This window comes from Haplochromis burtoni, unplaced genomic scaffold, assembly GCF_018398535.1.
Source record: "Haplochromis burtoni strain Fernald_Lab_line unplaced genomic scaffold, NCSU_Asbu1 Contig_28, whole genome shotgun sequence".
Taxonomy (NCBI): Eukaryota; Metazoa; Chordata; class Actinopteri; order Cichliformes; family Cichlidae; genus Haplochromis; species Haplochromis burtoni.
Window position 1 is genome coordinate 1,872,168 of NW_024582389.1, and position 12,622 is coordinate 1,884,789.

At 42.4% G+C, this 12,622-nt stretch overlaps 2 protein-coding genes across 5 annotated transcripts in view; both read left to right on the forward strand.

The window, feature by feature from the left end:
* magl (MAX dimerization protein MGA-like) overlaps positions 1-3,442 on the forward strand; it is a 23,810-nt gene extending 20,368 nt beyond the window's left edge. For all 3 annotated transcript variants that reach the window (XM_005917684.3, XM_005917687.3, XM_005917685.3), the window contains 3 exons: positions 698-809; positions 1,018-1,701; positions 1,801-3,442. In XM_005917684.3, coding sequence (XP_005917746.1) covers positions 698-809; positions 1,018-1,701; positions 1,801-2,669 — 1,665 coding nt within the window. In that variant the 3' untranslated portion in view covers positions 2,670-3,442. The remainder of the gene's footprint in view (positions 1-697; positions 810-1,017; positions 1,702-1,800) is intronic.
* A 2,423-nt stretch (positions 3,443-5,865) lies between these two features.
* The window catches only part of LOC102299440 (mitogen-activated protein kinase-binding protein 1), a 23,212-nt gene continuing 16,455 nt past the window's right edge, over positions 5,866-12,622 (forward strand). For both annotated transcript variants that reach the window (XM_005917688.3, XM_005917689.3), the window contains exons 1-7: positions 5,866-6,388; positions 7,655-7,746; positions 9,796-9,858; positions 9,946-10,003; positions 11,261-11,431; positions 11,707-11,844; positions 12,080-12,262. In XM_005917688.3, the coding sequence (XP_005917750.1) occupies positions 6,293-6,388; positions 7,655-7,746; positions 9,796-9,858; positions 9,946-10,003; positions 11,261-11,431; positions 11,707-11,844; positions 12,080-12,262 (801 nt within the window). In that variant the 5' untranslated portion in view covers positions 5,866-6,292. The remainder of the gene's footprint in view (positions 6,389-7,654; positions 7,747-9,795; positions 9,859-9,945; positions 10,004-11,260; positions 11,432-11,706; positions 11,845-12,079; positions 12,263-12,622) is intronic.

The following is a 12,622-nucleotide window of genomic DNA, read 5'->3' on the forward strand; positions in this document are numbered from 1 at the left end:
GAAAAGGAACATACAAACAGTAAAATATGGTGGTGGTTGTGTAATGGTCTGGGGGTGTTTAGCTGCCTCTGCAAAATGCCATCTACCAAAACATCGTGAAAGAGAATGTCCGAGCAGCTGTTCGTGACCTCAAGCTGAAGCGCACACGGGTTCTGCAGTAGGACAATGATCCAAAACACAGCAGCAATACCACCTCTGATTGGCTTAAGAAAAACAAAATGAAGACTGTGGAGTGGCCGGGCCAAAGTCCTGACCTGAATCCGACTGAGATGCTGTGGCATGACCCTAAAAAGGCGACTCATGCTCAAAACCCTCCAATGTGCTTGAATTGCAACAATTCTGCAAAGATGAGTGGGCCAAAATTTCTCCACAGCGCTGTAAAAGACTCATTGCCAATTACTGCAAACGCTTGATTGTAGTTGTTGTGCTAAGGCTGGGCCAACCAGTTATTAGGTCTAGAGGGCAATCGCTTTTTCACACCAGGTCATGTAGGTTTTGATTTTTTTCCCCCTTAATAATAAACACCGTCATTTAGAAACTGCATTTTGTGTTTACTTGTGTTGTCTTTGTCAACTATTTAAGTTTGTTTGATGAAAACAGAAAATCAGGGAGGGGGCAAACACTTTTTCGCAGATCTGTAGGTGTGAGTTTTTGGCCTCACCGTCAACACTCGTTTTTGCCATTTTGTGTTTTTTAGGCCCAGAAAGAAATTCAGAGCCTGGTTAGGACCTCCAAACATCTAGAACAGACAAAGAAGATGCTGACGCAGATACAGTCGGGCTATGTAGAGACACTCTCTCAGTTGTCTGGTATGTACACTCTGTGTTAATGCACCTTTTCTTGCCCTGTATTGGTTTTTGTACTGTTTGAATGCACTGAGTTTGCATGGAGAATAACTCGAAGCTTGCTATCCAGCACTTGTGTACGACATCCTGCTCTTGTGTCAACATAGAGACTTGATCGCCAGCAGATCTGCTTGTCACTAACTTTCTGTATTTTCAAATATAACATTTTTAGGGAAGTCTCAAAATGTGATCAGGCACAAACTAAAGGAGGTGTGCGAAAAACAGAAAAGGAAAGAGAAGACGGTGAAGTGGACGCCTTTCTTTTCCCACCTGCTACAGTCCAGAGCCGCTTTACTACAAGCCACTGCTCCCAAGTCTAACCCCACGCCCTCATCTTCAGTACAGCCTGACGTCGGGGCTCCTTCTCAGGCTAACACAGCCACAACTCCACACAATTTAAAAACGATGATAACCCTGCTCCAGCCTCTCATGCGAAAAGCTCCAACTGAATCCTGTCCAAAGACAGCTGTATCTAAACTTGTGCCTCTGCTGGTATCCTCTCCAGCTCAGGTTGCGAACGCTGCACCCCGGTCCCAGGTGAAAATTGAGCAAGGTGACCATGTGGCCTCAGTCCAAGAGAAAAAGTCTCCATCAAACTTAGAAGTCAAACAGAAAGCTTCTGGAGAGCCAGACCAGGCTACTGGTTCCCACATTTCCAGTTCCCAAACAGATCAGCAGTCTCAAGACCCGCCCGGTAAAGCTTCACCTCAGGCCCCCACAGCCAAAGAAGGAGCCTCACCTGTATCCCCAACAGCTAACTGCACCAGCACCAAGGTTCACACTCCAAAGCCTCTGGCTCTTCCTCTTATTCGCTCCAAGACTGGCAGGCTCATACTTCCCTCATGTCTGAAACCAAGTAAGCACTTTGATCAGTTAATACACCAAATTTAAATTATCTTCCATTTAAATGTGTTACTATAATATTATTGCATATGTTTGTGTTTTTATCTTACAGTTGGCCAAGGCTTCTATACACTCATGGTCATGAAACCCAGGAAGAATGAAGAGGAAGGTGATGCTAGCTCTTCAGCTAAGATGAAGCTATTTGAGCCATCAGACGCTATCATATCTGCATCAGACCTGCCTTTGGATTCGGAAACTGGGCATAACCTCAAGAGCAAAACGGCATCTTCAGATTCCGATTCGAAAGTTTCGGGTGTAATTTCCCCCCAGGCTGAGCTTGCCACCCTTAACAAATCAATGTTTGTGCCTTCAGTGGATCTTAAAGCTACAGAAAACAACAGGGAGGGCAGCACAGTTGCAGGCATGAGCACAACTCTTCCAGCTGCCCACTTGAGGTTTAATCGTGTGTGTTCTGTCAAGTCCGAGGCCGATCCAAGCCTTCCAGAAGCCCGTCGAGGCAGGGGCAGGCCTCGAAGGAACCCTGCAAGTACTGCTGTGGGTGAAAAGGAAAAGTGTAGTGTGATAGAAGAGACCAATAAATGTGTCAGCAAAGGTGAAATATCTGTGCTGCTTGAAGAGAAACAAAGTAAAAAAATTACTTTGGAAGAGACCAAGAAGGAAGCTGAGGGCCTCGCAGGCAATGTCGGTAAAGTAGCAGATATTCCTGTGCCAGTCAAACGACCCAGAGGAAGGCCTCCGAAAAGAAAGTCGGCACCAGTTAAGCGTCCTGCAAGTAGTCCCCTCAGATCCAGCTCTAAGAAACTTAAATGCAATCCCTCCGCTAAGGCAACTGAAAGCCCTACCACCAGGACGTCGAGGCCTTTAACACGCGGTGCTTTAGGAAAAGACTTCCCCAGCGCAAAGAAACGGTCCTGGATAGACGTAGAAAAAGAACTGGAACCTGAGCTAGAATTCGCATAGTTGTAACAAACGTCCTTTCACTACAAAAACGAATCTACGCTCTGAGAGTCTCACACTGAAATCTCACTCATGACTAAAGATGTCTTCACATGTGAACTCTGGACTCCGAATCACATCGGAGCCTTTGTGAAAGTCGTCTCTTCTCACATGCACAACACGGCAGGAGGCGGTTTGCTTCAGACACCTTCTCATTGTTAGGTTTAAGTGAAGGCGCTGCCTGGGACCATGCAGGTAAGGGTGCATCCACCTGCCCTCTATGCTATTCTCACATGGGCACAGTTGATTGAAGCAGGAGTTTGTTTGTTTTTCTGGGAAGCTGGATGTAAAAGACTAATTTGTGTGTAAATGAACTAAGGATGCAGCATCTTTTTCTAACATCATCTTCACAGTCTTACTTGAAGTTTCTCTGCTTTCTGCTGATATTGGAAGCTCGAGTCACGTGTGTCAATGAAAGTGTCACCAAATGTGCCTGTCTGAAAAAGCCAAAGGATCAGGGCCACGGATAATAACTGCTGCTCTCTTCTGAACTCAGTGGACTTCTTTCATAATGTAGAGAAAGGCTGATTTTTTTTGTATAAATGATAAAACGGCATTAAGAGACCTGCTGAATGTATTCATGAAATGAATCAGTTTTGATATCAATATTTTCCAGCAATGAATGATCTTTAAATATGACCAACTTTTAGGTGGAGTATCGAGATGTATTTGAATTATGTTTAACTTTGAGCGATTCTTCACTGAACTCTCTTATGCAAAATAAAACTATACAGATATGTTCTGCGATCCAGCATTTTAAGCCTTACAATGTAAGCTGAGTGTCTGTTCCCAGCTGGGTGATGCACAGCTTTAACTCTATCACGTCTTAAAAGGTGTCATTTTTCAATGGGTGCTAGATAATGTGTTACTAATCTGTTACTAATGCAGTAAAGCTCATCAGTAGTTGCACTTTAAATGTTTTTTTTGGTAGAAATCACCCGTGTTGTCTCCTGTTTGCATTAACCTGTAACGTAACACATTAAATCAGCATTATAAAGTCATCTTTGAATAAGTCAGTACACATAAACCTGATGTTTTGGAAGCGATGCAAGACGTGTAGCTGTGGTAGACGTGTACCTAATGTAAATAGATTCTGTGAATATTGTGGGTTTTTTAATTGCATAACAGTTTGTCTTTGGATGATTTCGAAACACTGGTTATCTTATCTCAGTCTGAGTGAATTCAATGCATTTATTGTCCCATCCTTCACTTAAAATACCACCATTTTTGCTTTGTTTGATGTCTTCAAGCCAAAATGTGGCTGATTTCATGTGAATGGTGATGTAACGGCATCTCTTCTTGGAAATAAAACTGTTTGTGTTCCTTGTTTTCAGACATCTGTCACAAATAACTTTTTGGGGGAGGGGGGATTTCATCTTGTCTTTACATATTATGAACTAATCCTGTCTGTACACCAACACCTTGGATTTAAATCAAATCAGATGTGATTGAAGTGCAGACTTTAAGCTTAAATTCAAGAGGATTAAAAAGTATTTTTTGAGATCTTTATGAATAAACGTTCAAACAGTCAACAACCACCTGAGGTACAATCTCTGGAGATCACCAGGTACTGTTGTGGTTCCTCTCTCGAGATGCCCTGTCAGCCCTTTACCGTAGCCACCTTCACTTATTGCTCATTTGTGGGTCTCTGCATTCAGTTTTTGTAAGAACTGCAAACCTGCTCTGTTAGGTTGAGATCAGGTGACTGACTTGGCCATTGAAGAATATCTAATTTGTTTGCCTTGTGAAAGTCTGTCTGATCAGTTTTGCAGCATTTGTCTAAATCCGAGGAGAAATTGTTGCCCTGTACATGTCACAATCCATCCTGCTGCTTCTATCAGCAGTCACATCATCAATGAACACTGACTGAACTGTTCTACAGGCACCCAAACAGGCCCATAACATCACCTCCACTGTGTTAGTGTGGTTTGTTTTTGCTCATGAGCTGTCCCTCTCCTCCGCGCTTTAATGAATTATTCCTGGTTCTGTCCAGGATCTTTCATGTTTTCTGGCAAACTAATCGGGCATTCTTTTTCTTGAGTGTGACCAGTATACATCTCAGTCATCCAGGTTATGGTAATCTAAGGAGCTTGGAAGGAAAAGCAACTGGACTTATATAAGTTGCTTGAAGACATTTCACTTCACATCCAAGAAGCTTTTTCATTTCTAAGAGCAATTGGTGGATAGTCCCAGATTTGGAAACCCTAAGACTGTTTTGGGTGCACCCATTGTGAGACCTTGCCCCACCCCATCATGTGACTTATTCAGTTGATTTTACTCTGACTGTTGTGCACCAACTTGAGCGTATTCTTGACTTTGTGAGATGTTGTGAAATTGGTTTTTGTAACCATGGAAATAATTCTGTCATCATGCACTTCAGTTATCTCCTGCAGTCTTTGTGGCCTCTTGGTGCAGCCGAGCTGGCCGATGCGTTCCTCTTTTTTAAGGGCCCAGGTACACAACTAAGGTACACATTTCTGGTAACTAGTTAATTATAAATATGGTATTTTACAATACTGTATGGTGCAGTTGGCTGTGTTTTATTGGCAGGTGAGTTTGTTGACATCAACCTTCAAGATATAATTTTAAACTAAGGTGAATTAGAACACTTAAATGGCCGATCATCCAATCATCAGTTGGAACAGCACATTTGTGGTGGTAGTTTGGTAGTAATCACAAAATTGTGTTTGTTTTTGTTTGTGAAGCACTATTTTATACCAAAAGTCTTCAGATTCACTTAAGCTGTAACAGAATATAGCTCACTGTTAGTATTACTAGCTATTTGTTACCAAAAATAATAATTGACTATAAAGGTCTGCTGAGAAGACCTATAAATAAACCCAGTAGGTTGGCAAAAATAAGTGCAGTGTGCTCTGAAAGGATGTGGTTTGAATGCAGATCTTCCACGAAGACATTTCATAATTGAAATCTCATTCAAATGGATGAGTTCCTTAACACGCACTAATTATCGCCTCCGTGCAAGACAACGTGAGTCAATGTGTTCAAAAAAAGACACAATCAAAACCTAAATTGCTTTAACTTAAGCAAACAGTCCCATTTACTACGAGTGAACTTCCAGATAAGTGAACCTCTGTCTGCTAATCAGCAGCCTAATAAATTCTTTGGTGGCTCCCCAAAACGTCCCCTGCACCGGTCTCTCTAATCCCATTAAATCAGGCGCAAAAGCTGATGTAATCACTGAATGGGACCAGTTCAGGTTCGGATTAAACCAGTGATGTCACACTGGCACACGGGAACAAGCGAAGAGCTGAGCGGCGACTCCGTCTCCTCCTGTCATTGCAAACGCAGCGCTCAGACAGAACCTGCAACGACAGAAGAAGAGAACAGCGAACTTACTCGAGAGATTAGCCTCCACATGTCCCACCGGCTGCTGCAGGAGCTCTGTCACACTTTGTAAAGCTCTGCAGCCGGAAGGTTTTAGTCCTGGGAGCAGGATCATTACGCGCTCCCCTTCGCTTCTTCTTCTCCAGCCCGTGTGCGCGCCACACTCCGTCAGTCCGTGGATTGCCACAGTGGATGGTCAGCAGCCCTCAGAGCCGTGCCTCCGGGCTGCCAAGCTAAGAAAAATGCCGGGCGATGGATTCACCATTAAAAGTCGCATTAGGAAGTTTCTGCGTTCTCCATCCACCGGAAAGAACTGCAAAGAAAATCTCACCAGCAAGGTACGAAAACTTCTGATGTGTGAGTAGAACAGCCGGACAGAAGAAGCGTCCCGCTGCAGACCTGTTAGTGCTGCAGGCTTACCTGGAGCTAAAATCTGATCTGAGATACTTTACTGTAATTATTGGAAATCTAAGGTACAAACGTTTCACCTGCTTAACCCTGTAAAACCTGAACCATGAAACAACTGCCATAAAATTCATGTTTATTGTATTCACCAAAAAAGAAATTAAACATCAGCCTCCATATATGAGCTGTCGGTTTTATTGTTTTTACCGCATCCTGTATTTTTGTGCAATTTATTGATGCACAGGTCGTAACAAGTCACGCGTTACAGGGTGGAAAACTGTGAGATAGGCGTTCATTTATTATTATTAAAACAGTTATTGCGACCTGTTGGCAGAGTAGTGATAAATCATTATGAGAACAGCTGGCGTTGTTTATTAAAATGAAGATATTGCAGTGTCTGGACTGGGAACACCTATGTTAAGCAAGCATTCACGATTTAATAGCTGATTTACTGCCAAATGTGATGTTTAAACAGTGGCAAAATTGACATTTTGATAACCTGGCAACCCAAAAGGTTGCCTTATTAATTGCTTATAAATGATCTATTAACACTGGTCAGTTAAAAAAACCAAAAAAATTTAATTTAGAGTTCTTAGAAAGCATTTGTTATGATTCTTTTTATTGTTTGCTGATGTTATTATTGCACTTTTGTTAGTAGGACACTGAGGCTCGGCTACATTCATATGTTCACTCAGACTAATCAATGATGCCAGCAGTTGGTTTCTAATTCCCAAGGCAGACACAGACAGGCAGCCAAGCCAGCTGTCACATCCTCACTTTGTCTTTGAGATCTTTTTCTTTTTCCTTTTTTTTTACGCCTCAAACACCCAAAAGATAAAACGACGACAGTTTTCTGTCTCGAGCCTGTTGTTGGACACGTATCAATCAAAGACACGCTTGGTGCTGCACATCAGCAGCTCAGAGTCTGCTCGTTTATCACAGAGTTTGTGCAGGTGTGCAATAAAGACAATAACGGTGATCAATACTTTTCAGATTTGACAGCCTGAATCTTGAAACTGCCAGGAAAGGCTGCTTTTTAATACATAAGATGCCAGAATGTTGTACACAAACAGCACATTTACTTGTGTCTTTACTGACTTCTCTCTCTATTCTTCTGTCAGCCTCCACTATTTTATTTTTCTTTTCTAATTATGATGAATTCCTGAAAACCAAACACGCCCTGTGTTGTCTCTCTACAGGTGACTCTAGAGAAAGTGTTGGGCATCACCTCTTCAGGAAACAGCGCTCTGGCCTGCGACCCTCGATCCGGACTTGTGGCCTATCCTGCAGGGTGAGATGAGAGAGACTGTTTATGCGCTTTTATCTTCCTAATCTGACCTTTGACTTATCAGCACTTTGCTCGCTCCCAGCTGCCTTATCATATCTACCTCATGCGGATGTTTAGTGTGCAAATTTCTGCGTGTGTGTTATCTCTGCATCATCTCAGAGGACTGGAGCTCTGTGTTGGTTTTTTTTCTTTATCCCATCCTTGGGGAGGCTGTCTCTGGCACAGTGATAGCTTGTTGTGCAGTATTATTAATTCTTGCTGCTATAGCTTTAATCAGCATAGAATATAAAAATGAGGATGGTTATGCTGGATGGTTTAGATCTGCAGTGGTGATACTGGGGGGGTTTGGCCTCGGAGTGGGTGAAAGCAGTGTTTAAAAACAAGCAGAGAGGGTCCTGCCAGGTCGCAACAAAATCTGTGCACTTGAGCTGATTTTGTTCTGAAACCTTCCAACAAAGCTGTATTAATATTAAGAAGGCCAGCGGTCAAAGGGGAAAAACGAGGAGAATTAGAGCAGTATTGCAACAACGTGTAAAGGAGTGTAAGGGTGTGTGTGTGTGTCTGTGTGAGGCATGCATGGGCACGTCTTTGCACAAATGGTTCTGCTCATCGTTGTACTAAATGGTGCACAATCTGGCAACCCACCTGCTGTCTCAGTTTAAATCTGTGCAAGCTGCTCTGTACCAGGTTTCCTGGCACGGTGCAGTTCACTAGCAGGTCCAATGCTGATCTAAGTTCTGCTCACGAGCTAGGATGCAAAAAGGATTTTGAATTAATAGGTAACAATATTATGCGTCCGTTATTTCAATATGGAAAAGTATATGATGAAATATATAGTATAGACTAAAAATGACTCACGTTATGTCTAGTCGTGCTTTCATTTTTCATGTAATGTAGTGTAATCTTCTTTCTGAATGTTCCCTCTAAGGAAGTTATTCTGTATTTTGAAAACTAGACTAAGGACGGAAAATCTTGTGCACTTTCCCAACCCAAGTTTTAAAATGTGTGCGCGCGCTTGTGTTCCTATTCATTTCGTTTTTGTAGGAACACCCAGTCATCTCCAAGTTTCAGTCATCTAGCTTTTGATTTATGGTGAAGCTGAAAATTTTGGAGGTAGTTCTCCTTCTTCATTAATATATCCAACTGGTGCAATGTACAACTACAAAACGACCCCAGAGCATGATGCTACCACCACCCTGCTTCACAGGAGGTGCATTGTGCTTAGGTTTGACCTTTACTCCGGAAAGGCATACCCCTTGTCATTGTTGCCAAATGGCTCAATTTTTGCCTCTTCTGACTGTAAAATATTACGCCAAGGTTTTTTGGCCATGCATGTTGGCAGCTGCAAACTTCAGCCGAGCTTGAAGGTGTCGATTTTGGAGTAATGTAAAACTCACTTCACTCTGCAAAGTGGTGACACATCGAAACAACTTGTATTTACAGTTCAAAGAAATCATTAAAAGCCTAAAATCATCATTCGTCCATGCCCACGATGAGGGTGCGCAAGCTCCTGACTTCATCTGTATGTTTCACACAAAAAGAAAATGATAAATCATGAATGCAGAGTTTTGACCACAACACACACGGCTGATTTAAACCAGAAAATATTGATGATTTATTGGGGTTATTTTTGTGTTGTGGGGTAAAATTAAATAAAAATAAAGAGGAATTAGAAGTTATCCAGCTGATCTTTTGGTCATTTGTAAGTTTCATAAATTCATTTCTGCACATGATTAGTTGTTTTTTCGCAATCACCACACATGTCAATTATTTAATGCTTTCCTAGAACATTAACAGCACCAATGTTTACAGTGTGTTTCTACTTCTCGCTGTTACCACCAAGGAAAAACTTCCAGATAAAATTCAGCCATTAGTATCAGGCTTTCTTTGGAGTTGCACAGTTTGAATGTTTAAACATTTGCACCTATAAACTCTGTCATTAATTTATTAACATAAAATGGCCATTTTCCTTAAGTATTTGCATCGTTTCTCGACCTGTTTCCATATCAGACATTAATATGCATTACTGCATTTCTTGGTTTCCTTTTGTAGGTGTGTGGTAGTCTTACTGAACCCCAAAAAGAACAGGCAGCACCACATTATCAACACTTCAAGGTGAGTCACCCACGAGTACAGTCTTCACTGAAGCAGAGCAGCACTGAACTAATCATGCTGTGATGTTATCCTCTGTCCCTCTCACAGGAAAACCATCACAGCTCTGTCTTTTTCCCCTGACGGCAAACACTTGGTGACAGGAGAGGTGAGTTTCATCACCCTCACTTTTCTCACGTTGTCTTTGCAGGTAAACTCAAACTTGCGTCTGTCCTCTCGTCTTCTGTTTAGCTTTCTTTGGTTTTTGCTGTGTCAAGTGAATATCACAGTAGGACTGGTGTTTGTAGTAATTCAGATTTACTGCAGAATCCAGAGAATTAGCTTGTTCCCGTCTTCAGTTATCCACAGTATAAGAAGGAGTTAGCTCGCTGTGCTGCGGACACCCCAGCAGGATGGAGGCTTGCTGCAGAGCTCTGTGTTTGCAGCCTCTCCTCTTTAGAGGGCCTTGTTCTGTCGTGTCACAGCGTAATGTGTCTTTTCAGTCAAGCATCTTGAATCGGTTTTGTTGTAGTTACAACGCGGGCCTCGACACAACACGCTATCTTAATCCTCCCCGGCCAATCAAAGCCGATTAAAGACTTCTCTGCATAAGTGGATGGGCAGGCAGCAGTTGCCATGACGACAAAGACCAAAGTTCAAAAGCCCAAATAGACTTGAGGATAGGCTGTTCTCCTGGATTCTCCTGGAATTCAAAGGGAACCATGTGCTAAATTCCCAACGTTAGAATACTTTGAGTAATTAAAACTGGTTAGAGATCGTAGTAGATGTGGTGGAGAAATATTAGAGCCCTCTTTTTAACCCGCTGCGCTCGGTGATCAAAGCTGAGCGCATCACAGCTGTATTAGATGTTTTCCCACAGGCCCTTTAAAATGAGGAGTAAAAGATATGCCCGAGTGAGTGATCTGATAAGAAATGTCCCTCACACACACACACACACACTCATTCATCAAACAGTAGCTCATTTACATACAGGGGCAGGCTGACAGCGGATGTGCAGGCTGTTTTGTCCTCCTCTTCTTGTGTGTCTTTTGTATGCAGCTCTGTCTTCAGTTGAATGTCACACTATTTCTTTTGGACCTAATAACTCTGACCTTTGAAAGGTCCTTTTACCATATTATAATAGGAGACTACACAAATAGTCTGCTGAACTTTCGATCCCCAGGAGGGAATAATGTGAGCAGGTCAAGGGACAAGTAGACAATCAGAGGACAGAGAGAGGATGATCTTCTAGAGAGATGGACAGACAGGAATGACAGGTGACTCCTGAGCGGAGCCTGTTTCAGTCGACGAAAACATTAAGACGCTTTAGTGTATGAATGGAGGAGTGTTCGCCATCTTACTAACAACCTAACATTGTTTTTAAACGTTGACTCCTCCCCCCCTTACCATTGTTTTTTCTCATCAGAGCGGTCACCTACCGGCGGTGAGGGTATGGGACGTGGCAGAACGGAAGCAAGTGGCCGAGCTCCAGAAGCACAAGTACGGCGTCTCCTGTGTGGCTTTCTCCCCCAATGGCAAATACATAGTCAGTGTAGGAAATCAACATGACATGATGGTCAACGTCTGGGCGTGGAAGGTTTGTCTCCCTTGAAAGTTTCTAAAGCTCAAATCCTACTTGTGCTTTTACACCTTCTTCCGTTCTCCTGACTGCTTTAATCGGGACAATGATGGTTTAATGTCTGATGACTGGCAATTTTTAAGCTCAATTTTTTCAAACTCTAAATGAAAAAATAACTTTAAAGTAGTGAAAATGTCTAAAACCACGTAGTGAATCTGATGTTATACTGTTGAGCAGCGAGTCCTATTGTGTTTTAGTTGTGTGATCTCTTTCGAATGTGTTGTTCTTTGCAGAAAGATGTAATAGTGGCCGCTAACAAGGTGTCCAGTAAGGTGAAAGGTGTGTCTTTCTCCGAGGACAGCTCCTACTTTGTCACAGTGGGGAACAGGCATGTCAAGTTCTGGTATCTGGATCACTGCAAGGCCAACAAGGTATGAGAGGCTTTCCTATCTTTTATTACTGCCTGGAGTTATTTCCCTACCTTTTACTTCTGCTTTATTTTTGCATAATTGAATAACTTTAGTGCACTCTTACATTATGCAAATACATTTGTGAGACCCAGGGATTATTAATTTTCAGCAGCACACATGCAACATTTCAGGGAAGCGCTTTAACTCCTTCAGTTGGAGCTTTATCGGCTAACCATCACCCCTCTGTGCTATGTAGGCCAGCGCTCCTGTGCCTCTGCTGGGCCGCTCCGGGCTGCTGGGAGAGCTGAGGAACAATTTCTTCTGTGATGTAGCTTGTGGACGTGGCTCAAAATCAGACTCCACTTTCTGCATTACTTCCTCTGGCCTGCTGTGTGAGTTTAACAGCAAGAGGATGCTGGACAAGTGGGTGGACCTTCGGGTGAGTGAGAGGGGAGGGGCTGTCTGCAGGTGAAAGGTAGAGGTGGGACTAACCAGACACCCCCACTATATGATCAATGTGATTTTTAACATTTTGTGACATATAAGAAAACAAAACAAAATGAATGAGATATTCATAAATCTCAAATTAAAATTTTGTCAGTATTTGTTTTATCTAATAAGATAAAGTAATCATACTTAAATTATTTGGATTTATGTAATTTTTTGCTGCAAAATTATATTGTCAAGTACCAACACTTTGACTAAAACCTGCCACAAGATGAATTGAACGGGGTCAAGCTGTGATAAATCACCGAATTCAAATCTGTTGAGTCGACTTCCCTCATGTTGTGTTTATTAA